The following is a 17063-nucleotide window of genomic DNA, read 5'->3' on the forward strand; positions in this document are numbered from 1 at the left end:
GAGTGGTGGGTGGGGACCCTAATAAACTAAAGGGGGACCTGATGTCCCACCCATGAGCTGCAGGTGGGGACCCTAATAAATTAAAGGGGGAAACTAATGTCCCCCCTGGTCCCCACCTATGACCCTAATGAAATAAATAATGAGGGGACCTAATGTCCCCCCAGGTCCCCACCCATGAGCGGTGGGTGGGCATCCTAAAATAAATAATGGGGGACCTAGTATCCTCCCCAGGTCCCCACCCATGAGAGGCAGGTGTAGATCCTAAATAATTAAATAATGGGGGGGACCTAATGACCCCCCCCAGGTCCCCACTCATGACCGGTGGGTGGGGACCTTAAAAAGTTAAATAATGGGGGGGACCTTAAGTCCCCCCAGGTCCCCACCCATGACAGGTCCCCAAGTTCCGAGTCACTCCACCCCCCAATAAAAATACCCTACCTATCCCCCACCTTATACACTGATTCCTGAAGGACAAAAGTGATTTTCACCGGTGTACCTGAAAATCAGTATATTGTAAAAATAACCCAGGTTGGCAGGGCATTGGTCCAAAATGTAATTAGTTCAAATAATTAAAAACACTAGGGAGGGATCACTGTTTTAGTGTTTCTTATATATATGATTCCACAGTTAGACCCCAACATTTTCATCGGCTACTGTACAAGTAAATCAGCCTAATTAAACATGTGACATGTCTAAATTACACATAAAACTCAGCCTTTCATTATAAAATATGTTGGAAACGGGACTTTAAAACGCATTTAAAAACTAATTTTTCTATTTATGCCCTTCAGCTTTAAACAGACTTCCTTATTTAGATATTTACATAAATAAATAATGTTTGTGAAGCGATTAAGTGGAGGTGTATTTTCAATTTAGAGAATGGAAAACCCAAGGATTTAACAAGGTGTAGGCGTTTTAAATAATTACAGGATTTCCTTCTTACTGCATGTAATAAAGAATACAATCTCTTAGCCCTTCCTTGGCTGTTATTGGAATATTTTCAACCAAGAAAAGTCAGCATATTCCTTATTAAACTAAAACAGTTACTGCTTACTTACATGCATGCAGACACACAGATATACACTGCACACATACATATATACATACATGTAAAAAAGTAGGATAAAGTCATGTTTCTTTTTTATAAAAATTAAGAATACTAACACAAAATAAATTGAATTACAGTATAACCATAGTATTACTTGCATTTCTAAACAAAATATAAAAATTGTAAACCCAAGATTTAATGATATAGTATGTGCAAAAAATTGCATTAAAGTAATATTCTATCCAAAATGATCTGGCATGACTTTAAAAATGCCTGAGAGAGAATGTATCTTACCTAAGCTCTAAAATACTGATGACATTTCCGGATGGCTGTATCCGTCTTATGAAGTTAAAATCCCCAATATATATGCTACCGTCCGGCCCAGTTGCCATAGCAACTGGAGCAAATAGTTTGTTGTTATATATTGGTCCATTGCAACTGGAACAGGAAAGGCTTCTCTGTTGACCGTTTCCCATCAGAGTGGAGATCACAGGAGGCTGCTGAGATATGAATATATTTTCTCCATCTCCTTTATGCAATATTCCTGTCAAGAAAAAAAAAAAATATTATAGAAAAAAATTTTTTAACAATAAAAAAATAATTTCATTATATCTTAATTTGCTTTATTGTTGATGAATATTTCATGGTATCTGCCATTCAAAAAAAATGTGTAAATGATAACTTCCATTCCTGTCAACTGCTCAAATTTAACCTTTGCATCATACAAGTGAAAATACTTAAATTGTATATATTGAATGTGACACATGCCTCAAGTTTCATTCCTAAATTTACTCTAAGCTAACAATTATTCTCTAAGCACAAATCTGTGCTCTCTGTCACTACAGTATTGCAGGGTAATTTTAATTAACTACTTACACAGCATTTTTACCGTCAAAATGTATTCAAAGAGGTAAGCACATTCTCTAGATTGTAACTGAATGGGCAGCTAATAAAGAGATGTCACTATTGTCCATCTCAATATGAATGATGAAACTCAGAGTTGACCCTCTTGGGAACAGAACCTTCAAACTTAAAGATTGAGCAAGTCCAACAGCTAGTGCGTTAATCAACTAGACACTCATCAGTGCAGTTGGACATGCACATACGTGAGCACAGGCATTAAGCAATATAGGTAAACAACAGACTTTACAAATATTCAACTAACAAATTAGATTTAGAGAAAATATGGGGTTATTTATTTTATATACAGGTAAGCAAGAAATACTCTACAGAAGAGACAAAATCAAAAGATCAAAATGATTTTCTTGATCAATCTTAAGAAACAAATGCAGGTGAATAACAAATATCTTCATCTGATAAATAGCAAAACAAAAGAATGGTACTAATCAAACCTGACTACTACTTACACTGTCACTGTTTACAGCTAAAAGAAACAAACAGATTTATTCACCAAAATGAAAATTCAAGGAAAAAAAAGTGATTTTCAAATTGCTAATTGGCAATTGGTAATTCAATTTCTACACCAGGAGAAGAAAATGTTCAACAGCTCATTCAATGGAGGCGTTTTTGTTTTTTTTAATTCTTTGAAGAATTTTTTTTGCAATGTTTCAAATCCCTGTCATTGTAGTGGTTTTATGATGCCTGCCTGGCTGAATCTTGAGGTGTGACAACGCCTGTTGCTTCCACAGTTGGGAGAAACTGATAGGGCACTGTTCTTCCCACACAGAAGGTTGGAAAAGTATTTTTTTTTTTATGCCAGCCACATAGAAATGGAAGTTGAAAAATTATATATATATATTTTTTTTTTTTTGGTGTCAGCCACACAGAAATTAATAAAATAATTCAGGAAGCTTTTCTGAGCTATTTATCAGCAGTTATCCTAACAATAAAATACTCATAGAGATAAAACATGTGACATGTTTAGCTATTAACAGAAATGCAGATAATGTATTATTAGACATGCGCATGGTAGAAAAATTCAATTCAGATGAATCCACTTTGTCTAAAAAAAAGAAAAGTTCAGGTAATCTGATAGTCGTTCATGTGGCGGTTCGGGATGACCAAATATTGTCCATGCAATATTCAGGAAAATTAATTGTCTGTGCCAAAAAGGCATAAAATTGGCCCAAAACATAAATATTATGATGTATTATTTTCCAGTACACCAATAGTTGCATTTTTACCAATATAGGGGAAAAAAGGAGGAGCAGCAGCAGAAAAATAAATAAATCGATATTTATATATTGTATATTTATTAAATATATGTTATATAAATATAGATTTTATTTTTTTTACTGCTTCTCCTTGCTTTCCCTCTTTTGGACACTATGCGTAATAATATCAACATTTAGTGGCTGTCCCCTAATCATTAATTATCAATTATCCCATCAATCATCTCTATATACAACACATAATCATTACATAGATACATACACTTATCAGCCACACACAAGATGCATGCATAAACCCATCATACATCCACTACAACCACAAAAACATTTGCAGTTTTACACATCATCAGTCAAATACTTGATTATGTATTATGCCATGTATTAACATTTACACACATATACACTAATCATTCTATTAAAGTTATCATTATAAGGGACATGGGACATGTGTTTGACAAAGTTTGCATAAAGGGCCTGGTAGACTTGTTTAAAACTAGGGGAATAAAATAACTTAAGTCTTTTCCTGCTATGCAGGTATATTACAAAATACCAATAGGAACCAAACTCAATCCACATTAGCCAAGGTTGCTAAACTGGACCATGGTCCAGCACAATCCCAACAAACGCAAATACCGGCATAGAAATTAGATTTAGGCACTCAAATTGCTTCAGGCCACTATTTGAACAAAAGGAACACTGCAACATTTTGATAAAGACCCAATATTGGGTCGAAACGTTGCAATCTTCCTTTTGTTCTAATAAATGTGCCTGAAGCTATTGGATTGGCTGGACCTCTTCTCTATTATAGGTATGCATGTATATTATTGATATATATATATATATATATATATATATATATATATATGTATATATCTTACTGTACAGGGGTGCACATGTGACAAACACTTGGACTGATTATTGAAATGGCAATATTCACATATTGTTTGTGAACATTAATGGCTGGGCTGATAATTCCTTTGCTGGTCTAACAAATAGTAAGTGTTGGGGCAACTTAACCAACCAGACAGATATGGCCAAGGACTTAAAATAGCACTCCAGTCACCAATACGATTTTTAATGCATTTTATAGGATTTGACCTCATTAATATTCTGTATTTTTGCAGATTTAAATCTTTAGTTATCACACACACACACAAATAAAATTAACTGCACAATAAGCCCTTTGTTAACCATGCTATGGGACAGCAGGTTAAAGATGAATAAAGTTAAGCTAAAAATGGGGGTCAGGTTGGTCAGCAGGCAAGACTTCCTTATCAGTGGATACACAAAGCTCAGTCCCTAACAGCAGCGAGTTAGCTGCTTTTACTTCACAACCCTGCTGTAGACTGTCAGGTAAACTACAGACAAACAGATAGTGATACCCTTACTATGTGTCTTCCTGGGTGTCCTGTCCTTCTAATGCTGGCTGCTTAGTAGGTCAGATCACTCATTGCTGTTAGTGCTGTCAGTGTATACATATATCTGAAAAGGAGGTATTTTTCTGGATGAAGGTTTATGTCACCGAATTCTACAAAATTTAGATTTAGAATTTTTTTGTGTGCAAATACTAAAAAGATTTAAGCATGCAGACAAATACGTATTAATGAAGTCAAAACCTATATGACCAATATATGACCAAGGACTTAAATGAGTTTTATAGTGTTAGGAATACAAATCTGTATTCCTAACACTGCAGAGCACTTTGGTCCCCCTCCCTTGCGCCCCCGGCAGATAAAGGATTTAAAAAAACTTTTAGTCATCTACCCGATTCCAGTGCTGATATCCCTCTGCGCTGGATTGACGCTTCCGCCTCCTCTAACGTCATCCGACAGGGGTGCTAATGCTCATGTGCTGCAAGTATTGTGAGTGCATTTTGCCCTCCTCAACGAAAGCACTGCTTTCATGCTTTCCTATGGGGATTTAACTAACGCTGGATGTCCTCATTCAGACTGTGAGTAAGTCCAGCATCAGTTAGGAAAAAAAAAGTCTGCTAGCAACCAGGAAGTGCCTCTAGTGGCTGTCTGACTGACAGCCATAGAGGCAGTATTAGTCCAGCAATGTAATTAATGCAGTTTCTCAAAAACTGCAATGATTTACTTTGCAGCACTAAGTGGGACAGGGGCACTGCACCAAGACCACTTAAATGAGATGAAGTGGTCTGGGTGCCTATAGTGTCCCTTTAAAGGAACACTACGATCACCTATACAACTTTAATGCATTTTATATGGTTTGACCTCTTTAATATTCTGTATTTTTTGCATATTCAAATCTTTATAGTTATTGCACAAAAATAAGTCCAGGAATGTTCAGGTGCCACCTTCTACTGTAAGTAGTCAAACAATTTTAGAATAGTTAGACATTTTAACTTGGTGTCTGTTAAGCTCTGCTCCTTATTCCCTTCCAATCTGATAGCCAGAAGAACCTGCTAGAAGCTTCTGTTCGTTATTGTCTGCTAATCCCTCAAGTCCAGAACCACCAATGATCTAAGCTCTGTATCGCTGGGCTTAACAGAGGCACAGTCTTCTTGCACTCTTAAATTCCCACAGGATGCCAAGAAAGAAGTCAAACCATTAGAAAAGGTTTGACAACGTACAATGGGGGAACCAAGTCACTCCTGGCACTATAACCACTACATTGTGCTTTAGGGTGCTCGGATTGTTCATTTAAGGGACATAGTGATAGACACTGTGATAGTGACTGGAAAAAAAAACCTCTCTCTAGCTTTCAAAGGAAATTAGAACATATTGTTGCATGTCACACTTTGCAAACACTACACATATTAACATACATTTAGTAGAGTTTTGAAGAAACCACAATAGTTACAGTAATGGAATGTTTATGCTTTTTTTAAAAAAATAGGTCAAATACACATTTTTGACTTCAGCATTTCTGAGCGATTTCAAATGTAATCAAATAGCCTACAAGAGTCCTACTGATTCAGATTGCTTTCATACATGCTTTATAAAATAAAATACATGTTTACTTCTACAAAACCCCTTTCACCAAGATATTAATTTCTTATTCATAAGCAACTGCTAAATGTTCCCTTATCCTCATTGTATGAATACATTGTAAGATCCACATGGAAGAGGCCTCCTATCGATCTGCATTATAGAATATATTATAATTTATAAAGAACTTCTGCTCTTACTGTACTTCCTCACTATTATTATATGACCTATAGAGTGTTAATGCACCTGTTAGCTAGCAATAGATAAATACAAAGTCATAATCATTTGACCACATTTTACAGAGCAAAACAAATTATTTTTAAACTACGCTTCTTACTATTAGCACTAGGATGACCTACATAAAATCAGATTACCACACTGTCACTGCAGGTGACTTTATCCTGTGGTTGTTTGGCTTAAAATAACATAATTATTCTAGCTGAAACATGAATCTTCCTGTTTTAAAGTTCCTTTGGTTGTAGAGCTACTAACAGGTGATGTCTAACGTTATGATTTGAAGTCTACCTCTATCAAATAACATTTGGATTTTCACTTTTTAATATTTCAGTTTTTAGTACAGTCACCCATCTAGAAAATAGCTTTTAAAGCGATATCATAGACCACTTTGTGGTGATAAAACACGAAAATAATGTTGTTCTCCTTCTTGAATAATTTAAAGGGACACTGTAGGTGCTATAATCATTTAATCCTACTGAAGTGATTATAGTGCCTTGAGACCCCTAGAGGTGTTTCTACATTAAGTGCTAAACTGTTTTAAAATGTTTTAAAACAAAACCGAGGGTGTATGGCTCTTTACAGCCCAGCATCCACTAGAGGTTTGGCTAAGGCAAAGATTACATTCTTCCTTGTCCATATCAATTCATGCCAGCAATGGTTGGCTGTGATAGGCTGAGAGTGTTCAGCTGACACTTTAAGCCCGTTATCACCACCTATTGGTACTCAGACTAAAGCTTTCTTATTAGGCAAAGTAGCACAGAGTGACAGAGCTGCTGTGGTCTCTGTTTTAGTGTTAAAGCATTCAAAAATGGTTTAACACTGAATGGAGGGATGTTGCAAGGAGACCCTAGATTCTATAATTGTTTCAGTGAGATGAACTATTTACAGTGTCTAGTGTGTCTCTTTAAGTGATTTCTATTTTCTTACTATATTATTTCGAGTTTAATAAATAGCATATCATAGAGGTCCTACTTTAGGCCAAACTTAGACACTGGTCCTTAAGTATCTTTAGTTATGATGGTTTTTAATATTTAATTATATGAACTAAGACACAATCTCATTGACCAAGAGGATTTTGTTTTGTGATCTAGACACTGGTCACATCCTGCATATACAATTACCTCTAAGAGTCTGCATTGCTGGTATATTTAGAAGCACATAAAGAAATGTAAAATGGTTTGGTCTTTTTATATTCAAACTATCACAAACACCTAGGGTATAACTCCAAAAAATAAAAATAAAACCTATAAAAAATAAAAAAACAATGGGGGTGGTATTATCTAATGAAATAAAATATATGTCTCTCGTAACTTAGTATCACTTAAGTGTGAAATGCTGTAGAACCAACATGTCAAACTTGCGGCCCACAATGGATATATTTGCAGCCCACATGCCCTGGGGCCACTTTGTGTTGTGGCCAGCCACTAACCTTCACTTCTGCTCGCAGTGCCAAAGGAGTGTCTGGCCTGCTTGAGCAGAGAAGAGCAGGGCTGGAACTGGAAGATGGGCGGCTCATCTTAAGGTAGGGGAAGAGGGGCTTGGGGGACCTTCCTGTGTAGAGAACATACCAGCGTAGACTTATATATACATATATAATAATATAATATTTGATTCTTTAATAGCTTAAAAAAAGAGATATACATGTTCATTTTGTAGTATATTAAAACCACAAATCCATGAATCCAAATAACACACTTAGAAACAAAAAAAGACGCTATGTAATAAAAGATAGCGCTATAAGGGCTTGATGGCCTCTTCTGGCTCCCAGGCAATGGACTAATAAAGCTGAAAATTTTGAACGGCTCCTGTAGGTCTAGACACTACTGTGTTTGCCGTATGGATCATCCTGTGTGATTCCCAGGGATTAAACACCTTAGTTAGCCACCAAATAGCTGACTATTTCCCAAATTGCCTCCTATTAATTTCATCTGCTAGACTTCCTCAGGGAAAACTTTATTAGTATAAAGATACCAGTAACTACAGACCTTTAAAAAACCATACAAGTTTATTTCTATTTTTTAAGCTTTAAAGAATTTAAGATTATTTAATTATATACAAGTTTATTTTTGCACGTTCTACAGTGTTTAATACTACGTGAGAGATGTATATTTATATTTCATTAGATAATACCACCCCCCATTGTTTTATTGTTGTTGGTATATTTTTTGACCACCATTATGTATTATCTGCATTAAGTGGCCAATGTATGATAACTACAATGTACCAAGAACTACTAAACACCTGTGCAACTATTAACTTTTACATGCACAAGGGTGTCAACTACTGCTTAGTATCAAAATAAATATTTCAATAGTTAGATGTAAAGAATTGCTTTAAGATTTACTCCATACAGATTTTGAAGGTTAATTATCAGCATCTGATGCAGGAAATCAGCAAAGAAACTTTATAATTGGAAACTCTTACGTTTGTCCTGGATATTCTGCATAGTTGGCATGAAAAGACTTCTACACGTTATGCTGCCTGTTAACCTGGTATGTGCTTTTTCCTTTTTTATTTAACTCATTTGGTGAATGATAAAGGATAAAACAGAAATCATTATTTCAGGAACTAATCTCCCAACCAGGGTTTTGCACACAGTAGGTGACAGTTGAGTGAATACATTTATGATAGATTATAAAATAATATAAAAATACTTGTTTCTTTGTGATACATATATCCTAATATCTAATTTGTCGTATAGATAGTTCTCTTTTGTTTTAATGGCGCAGTACAAGAACAGAATATATACGCTTCCTGTCCTTTGGAATTGTGACCATGAAAAGAATACATAGAAGGGCATATAACCCAAGTATCTTCATTTATTATCTTTTCATAAACGAGTTTGAGAAATTATCTGCACTGCAAATATAAAATCTGAAACCGGGCACATGAAGTGAATGAATGAAATGGCTGATGTATCAATGAGCTCATAGCGTAAATTGCAGTAACACTTTAAGTGTCAATTAACTGGCACATAACTAATAGTAAATTATGATGAAACCCCATGTGGAAGACCTACAACTACCATATTAATTTATATGATCACAAGCAGCATAAAGCATTCTTAGAAAATGAAACAACAGACAACTTGTATTTCATCACTATACGGAGTATGTCTAAATCTTTAAAATTGTTGCACTCTGGTGTATAGATGGTACTATGGGGTAGAATGTTGAAGGTCATTTTCTTTTCCTCCTTTTTGTGAATACAATATATTGTAATAAAATTGTTAAGGAGCAGCGCAGATAGTTGTAAATTAATCTTTAAATATCTACAAAGGAAATATCAACACAGGAAATATAAAGTAAAAAAAGTATATGAACAGAAAATGTTTAGCGGTGCACAACAAATTGCAATGCAAGTAAATAGACTTCGGTTTTAAAGGAAATGGTGCACTTGTTCCCATATTTATTCGGTCTGAGAAATTTGTATTTTCACATGCCTTTATACCTAAACAAAACATTAAGTGATAGCAAAGTATATGTCTTTCTTTAGGGTGATTTATGTCTTTCTTTAGCGTGATTTCTAGCTAGAGGCTAGTTGTAGAGTAATGGCAAAAGGGTTTACACATTTTAGGCTGTAATATTTGGAAAGATTCTAACATATATCTGTATATTTCTAGCTTGGCTCTTTAAGACATTGCATTCTCATCAATCCCCAGGTTATTTAATAACTCCAATGTGTTTTTCAAAAAGATTTAAATGTGACTGAGAATACTGCATACATTACTTAAATCAATCCTCCGATCATAAGTAAAAAAACTATAGATGGACGTTTATATTAGACTTGCAAATAAGCAGTCCGGTGTACAGGCTGGGTTGTTTAACATATCCACAAAATATTGCATTTAATATTTTACTTACAATGATGGCAGGGATTCTGGTAATGTATAATTTTCTTAGTAAGTACACTTTGCTTTGGAACAAACTGTAATTCTGCTGAATTTGAGTTAAGTAGGTAATTGGCTGAATTTCCAATTTCCAAGCCACCACATTCTTGAATCATGGGGGAACTGACCTGCCTGAGCTCAAACATGTTCAGTTCAGTGCAATTGCTGGCATAAAAAAGGGGAAAGGAATGAAGGCTGTTTTTGTTGTTGGGGCCAATAAGCAGTTTAGTTTGTCAAGATGAACAACGTTTATGCCTAATAATGTGGGCTGGATCTCCAGTCCAATAAACAGAGTGAGAGATAGCCTGATTTATTGAATTTAATATGTTTAGCTTTGCGCTGTGTCTGGCTTGCTACTGCCTGGTGTACTTGAAAAAACTTTTAGATGGAGATAGGTAGTGATGTCGCGAACATAAAATTGTCGGTTCGCGAACAGCGAACGTGAACTTCGGCAAATATTCGCGAACGGGCGAACCGGGCAAACCGCCATAAACTTCAATAGGCAGGTAAGTTTTAAAACCCACAGGGACTCTTTCTGGCCACAATAGTGATGGGAAAGTTGTTTCAAAGGGACTAACACCTGAACTGCTGTGGCATGCCGGAGGGGGATCCATGGCAAAACTCCCCCTGAGCGGTGGGTGGGGGCCCTAAACAAGAATAAGGGAGGACACACCTAATATCCTCCCCCTGGCCCCCACCCTTGAGCGGTGGGTGGGGGCACTAAATACAAACTGGGGGGGACCTATTGTCCTCCCCCCTGGCCCCCACCCCTGAGCGGTGGTTGGGGGCCCTAAACAAAAGTAAAGGGGGGGCCTATTGTCCTCCCCCCTGGCCCCCACCCCTGAGCAGAGGGAAGGGGCCCTAAATACAAATGGGGGGGCCTATTGTCCTCCCCCCTGGCCCCCACCCCTGAGCGGTGGGTGGGGGCCCTAAACAAGAATAAGAGGGGGACCTAATGTCCTCCCCCCTGGCCCTCACCCCTGAGCGGTGGGTGGGGGCCCTAAACAAAAATAAGGGGGGAGGACCTGTTGTCCTCCTCCCTGTCTCCCACCCCTGAGCGGTGGGTGGGGGCCCTAAATACAAATGGGGGTCCTATTGTTCTCCCCCCTTGCCTCCACCCCTGAGCGGTGGGTGGGGGCCCTAAATACAAATGGGGGGACCTATTGTCCTCCCCCCTGGCCACCACCCCTGACCGGTGGGTGGGGGCCCTAAACAAGAATAAGGGGTGGGACCTAATGTCCTCCCCACTGGCCCCCACCCCTGAGCGGTGGGTGGGGGCCCTAAATTAAAATTTAACCCCCCTCCCCCCAAGGTTACTAAGGGTCCCCAAACCCCTAGTCACCCCCTCCCCCCAAAAATTAACTCCTACCTACCCCCCTCACACTAAAAATAATGAGGGGGGACCGTTAACTAAATACCTGTAAAAATAAATAAAAATAAACTTACCATTCAATGTTTTCTTTCTTCTAAAATCTTCTTTTTTCAGCCCCAAAAAAGGGCAAATAAATTTCCATAATAACCGACGCAATAAAAAAAACTAAAAAAATCCATCTTCACCCATTCCCACGCTGTGTAATTTAACTCATAACTCACCGATTGGTGGATTAAGTAACCAATCAGAGAGTTATGAGTCAAATTACACAGCGTGGGAAAAAATAACTTTCCCACGCTGTGTAAAAGACACAGAGCACTCTGATTGGTGGATTCCAAACCAACCAATCAGAGTGCTGTGACAGGTAAATGGAGAGACTTAACTGTCAGTCTCTTCATTTACCTGTCAGAGCATTCTGATTGGATGGCTTAAACCCACCAATCAGAGTGCTCTGAGCCTAATTGCAGAGCGTGGCAAGGCTTTATAAGCCTTTCCCCGCCCTGCAGACCTCAGTCTGCGCGGAGCCCTCGCCGGTTCCTCCCCCCAATTTGTATTTAGGGCCCCCACCCACCGCTCAGGGGTGGGGACCAGGGGGGAGGACATTAGGTCCCCCCCAATTTGTGTTTAGGGCCCCCACCCAGCGCTCAGGGGTGGGGGCCAGGGGGGAGGACATTAGGTCCTCCCCCCCAATTTGTATTTAGGGCCCCCACCCACCGCTCAGGGGTGGGGGCCAGGGGGGAGGACATTAGGTCCCCCCCAATTTGTGTTTAGGGCCCCCACCCACCGCTCAGGGGTGGTGGCCAGGGGGGAGGACATTAGGTCCCCCCCAATTTGTGTTTAGGGCCCCCACCCAGCGCTCAGGGGTGGGGCCCAGGGGGGAGGACTTTAGGTCCTCCCCCCCAATTTGTATTTAGGGCCCCCACCCACCGCTCAGGGGTGGGGGCCAGGGGGGAGGACATTAGGTCCCCCCAATTTGTGTTTAGGGCCCCCACCCACCGCTCAGCGGTGGGGGCCAGGGGGGAGGACATTAGGTCCCCCCCAAATTGTATTTAGGGCCCCCACCCACCGCTCAGGGGTGGGGGCCAGCAGGGAGGACATTAGGTCCCCCCCTTTATTCTTGTTTAGGGCACCCACCCACCACTCAGGGGTGGGGGCCAAGGGGGAGGACATTAGGTCCCCCCAATTTTTATTTAGGGCCCCCACCCACCGCTCAGGGATGGGGGCCGGTGGGGAGGACAATAGGTCCTCCCCCCTTTTTTACTTTAGGGCCCCCACCCGCCGCTCAGGGGTGGGGGCCGGTGGGGAGGACAATAGGTCTTCCCCCCTTTTTTACTTTAGGGCCGCCACCCGCTCAGGGAGGGGGACCCTTTTATTTTTTTTGTTTTTTATAACAGTGAGCAGCCACAGGCTGCTCACTGTTTAATAGACATGCCCCTACTCGCGGTATAGCGAGTAGGAGCATAATTTACTAATACTAAGTAATCTTTACTTAGTATTAGTAAATTTGGCTGAAAGACCAATTTAGGTCTTTCAGCCTTTTAGTAGATAGCTCCCTCATACCGTGGGAATTAGGGAGTTATCTACTTATTCATTCCTGTCATTACACTGACTGGCTAAGTAACTTACATTTTATATGAATGTATGCTACTTGATTGTTGTAAGTGTTGCATTATCAGGGAGGATAATGTATAATAAACACAGGTTACTGGCTATGGAGGATAATGTATAATAAACACAAACACAAAAAAATAAATGAATGCAGCTTCAGAATTAATCTAAATTGTATGCTGTCTAGGAGGTGGGAGGGTCTGGGAGGGAGGGTCTGCTGCTGATTGGCTGGAATGTGTCTGCTGACTGTGAGGTACAGGGTCAAAGTTTACTCAATGATGATGAATAGGGGGCGGACCGAACATCGCATATGTTCGCCCACCGTGGCGAACGCGAACAAGCTATGTTCGCCAGGAACTATTCGCCAGCGAACCGTTCGGGACACCACTAGATATAAGACATTGGAGGGCGTTTTGTTATTTATACTAGTGTGAGGCTAGGTTACCAATATTCAATTGTCAAAAGCTTTTTTTTTTTGTTAACTGTTTGGAGGAAAGAAAATACATATTTTTGAGGGCTGTGGTGTTCATTAACAAAAAAAAAAGAACCATTCCTCTTTCCTAGCATGATTCTAGATAGAATATTGTCACACACAATGTTACCAATAAATCCATTAAACACCAACTCATTAGCAATACAACTATTTTTGCTAAGGTTTTATTACTTTACACAGCTCACAGTCATTCATATAACTTATCTAATTTATTTTAATAAGAAAAACAAACATGCCATTATCAATGTCACATAATAATTTCAAGCTGAAATTAAGGTAGGGTAGGGAAAGGTGTACTGATCTCCATCAGAAATAGTGCAATTTCTTCTAAGAGCACCTCAGCCTTGGCCATGCAGTCTGCTGATACCTCCACATCTGCTGTCTCAACCACCATCACCACTACTACACCCTCGATTATTAGAAGTACAGTTGTGCTCAAAAGTTTGCATACCCTGGCAAACATTGTGATATTTTGGCATTGATTTTGAAAATATGACTGATCATGAAAAAAATATTATTTTATTGAAGGATGGTGATTAAATTAAGCCATTAAATATCACATAGTTGTCTGGCTCCTTTTTAAAATCATAATGATAACAGAAATGATCCAAATGGCCCTGATCAAAAGTTTACATACCCTTGAATGTTTGGCCTTGTTACAGACACACAAGGTGACACACACAAGTTAAAATGGCAATTAAAGGTTCATTTCCCACACCTGTGGCTTTTTAAAATTGCAATAAGTAGTCAATGAGTTTGTTAGCTCTCACATGGATGCACTGTGCAGACTAGATACTCAGCCATGGGGAGCAGAAAAGAACTGTCAAAGGACCTGCATAACAAGGTAATGGACCTTTATAAATATGGAAAAGGATATATAAAGATATCCAAAGCCTTGAAAATGCCAGTCAGTACTGTTCAATCACTTATTAAGAAGAGGCAAATTAAGGGATTTCTTGATATCAAGCCAAGGTCAGGTAGACCAAGAAGATTTCAGCCACAACTGCCAGGATAACTGTTCGGGATACAAAGAAGAACCCACAGGTAACCACAGGAGAAATAGAAACTGCTCTGGAAAAAGACAGTGTTGTTCTTTCAAAAAGCACAATACGATGAAACTTGAACAAAAATTAGCTGCATGGTCAAGTTGCCAGAAAGAAGCCTTTACTGCGCCAATGCCACAAAAAAGCCTGGTTACAATATGCCCAACAACCCCTTGACACACCTCACAGCTTCTGGCAAACTTTGGAGTGATGAGACCAAAATACAGCTTTATGGTCACAACCATAAGCAATATGTTTGGAGACGGGTCAACAAGCCTATAGTGAAAAGAATACCATCCCCACTGTGAAGCATGGTGGTGGCTCACTAATGTTTTGGGGGCGGGGGAGGGGTGTGAGCTCTAAAGGCATAGGAAATCTTGTGAAAATTGATGGCAAGATGAATGCAGTATTTTACCAGAAAATACTGGCAGACAATTTGCATTCTTCTGCATGAAGGCTGCGCATGGGGCACTCTTGGACTTTCCAGCATGACAATGACCCTAAGCACAAGGCCAAGTTGACTGTCCAGTGGTTACAGCAGAAAAAAAGTGTAGGTTCTGGAGTGGCCATCACAGTCTCCTGACCTTAATATCATTGAACCCCTCTGGAGAGATCTCAGACGTGCGGTTCATGCAAGATGACCAAAGTCTGTGCATGGCCTGGAGGCAATTTGCCAAGATGAATGAGCAGCTATACTATCTGCAAGAATTAGGAGCCTCATAGACAACTATTACAAAAGTTTGCATGCTGACATTGATGCTAAAGGGGCAATAAACAGTATTAAGAAGTAAGGGTATGCAGAACAGGGATCATTTAATTTTTTCTTTGTTGCCATGTTTTGTTTTATGATTGTGCCATTCTGTTATAACCTACAGTTGAATATGTATCCCATAAGAAATAAAATATATTTGTTTAGCCTGTTCATGTTTTCTTTAAAAACGGTACATGTATTACCAATTCTCCAAGGGTATGCAAACTTTTGAGCAGAACTGGGAGTGGGAGAAAGGGTTAAAAATCGCCATTTGTCCGCACTAGATCAAAAATCACTATGCAGAAATGCCTATCAAATCCCAGTACTATTCTATAAATCTGTTAATAATGTGATTTTTATACCAGACAAAGGCAGAATTAATAAAGCAACATTTATTATGAACAAAAATAGTCACAGTGCATACAAATACAAAATATACTACAAAATTATTTACATACATTTTTTCTCCTCTTCTTACGTTCTAGGCAGGCCCTTCAAATGAAGGGCCTTTGGAGGAAAAGAAATCTAATTTTTTTGAGCGGCAATTAATATATTATAAACCTGGCAGAAAATGCACATTGTGCTATATATCCGTATTCATTCTTTAAATTATGGACATTAGAGCTTCAGTCTCTTCCCCCCATTTTTCCAGACCAAATATGTAGAACTTATACCTCATTCACATTACCAAATTCATGTTTACATTTGCATTAACGAATACAAACAAAATTGGCTTACTATGGTAACCCATCTTTGCCCTAAAGAAATGTTAATTCATCTCATAGAATTGTATACCATATATTCTCTTCTCCAGGTCATTAATATATTATGCTTATAACCCTTTTTCATCAGACTACTCAAATCATATCAGGTTTGCATGATGACCTGTTTCCCTTTCATATGCTTGATAAATAATCTCCCCAGACAGAATAAAAACCATGAATAAGACATTTGTGAAGACAATGGAACCATTGGAACATATCAGATTGCCCAAATAGATAAAATATAGTATCAGCCGATAGCTTAAAGAAAATATAAATAGCCTGTGTTTCCATGGCAACCAGTTTTTTGAAATTCTGAAAATGTCTAAGATTCCTATACTTTTAGACTAAGAGGAAGGTTTTATTTAGTACCCTACAAAAATGTGAATTATACCATATTAGTACCTGTTATATTTTGAACAATTAGCACTCAATCAAGGTAAGCGGCGTATTACTAGGAGGTGAATTTCAGTAGAAATGTATCATTGATAAAGCCGGAATCCTGGCAAAATGCTTTTGGTGATTAAATTCCACAACACTGGGGACTGCATAACAGTTACTGAACAGCCAGAGGATCCTGAATAACAACGCTTTTCTAACAGCAATCTCTAGGAGCCAAACTAGATTGATGTACCAAAGACAGGGGGAGCAGCACCCATGGACTGCTCAATTAAAATACTACTTGCACCTAGTGGGAGAGTAAATTCTATTTATTTTATTTAAAAAAAAATATTTAAAAATGTTTACATTTATTTAATAAATTGATTTTATCCATATA

At 38.7% G+C, this 17063-nt stretch overlaps 1 protein-coding gene across 1 annotated transcript in view; it reads right to left on the reverse strand.

The window, feature by feature from the left end:
• TENM1 (teneurin transmembrane protein 1) overlaps positions 1 to 17063 on the reverse strand; it is a 642971-nt gene that overhangs the window by 95390 nt on the left and 530518 nt on the right. Inside the window, exon 22 of the mRNA XM_063432113.1 lies at positions 1343 to 1592. Coding sequence (XP_063288183.1) covers positions 1343 to 1592 — 250 coding nt within the window. The remainder of the gene's footprint in view (positions 1 to 1342; positions 1593 to 17063) is intronic.

Source organism: Pelobates fuscus, chromosome 9, assembly GCF_036172605.1.
Source record: "Pelobates fuscus isolate aPelFus1 chromosome 9, aPelFus1.pri, whole genome shotgun sequence".
NCBI classification, from domain to species: Eukaryota; Metazoa; Chordata; class Amphibia; order Anura; family Pelobatidae; genus Pelobates; species Pelobates fuscus.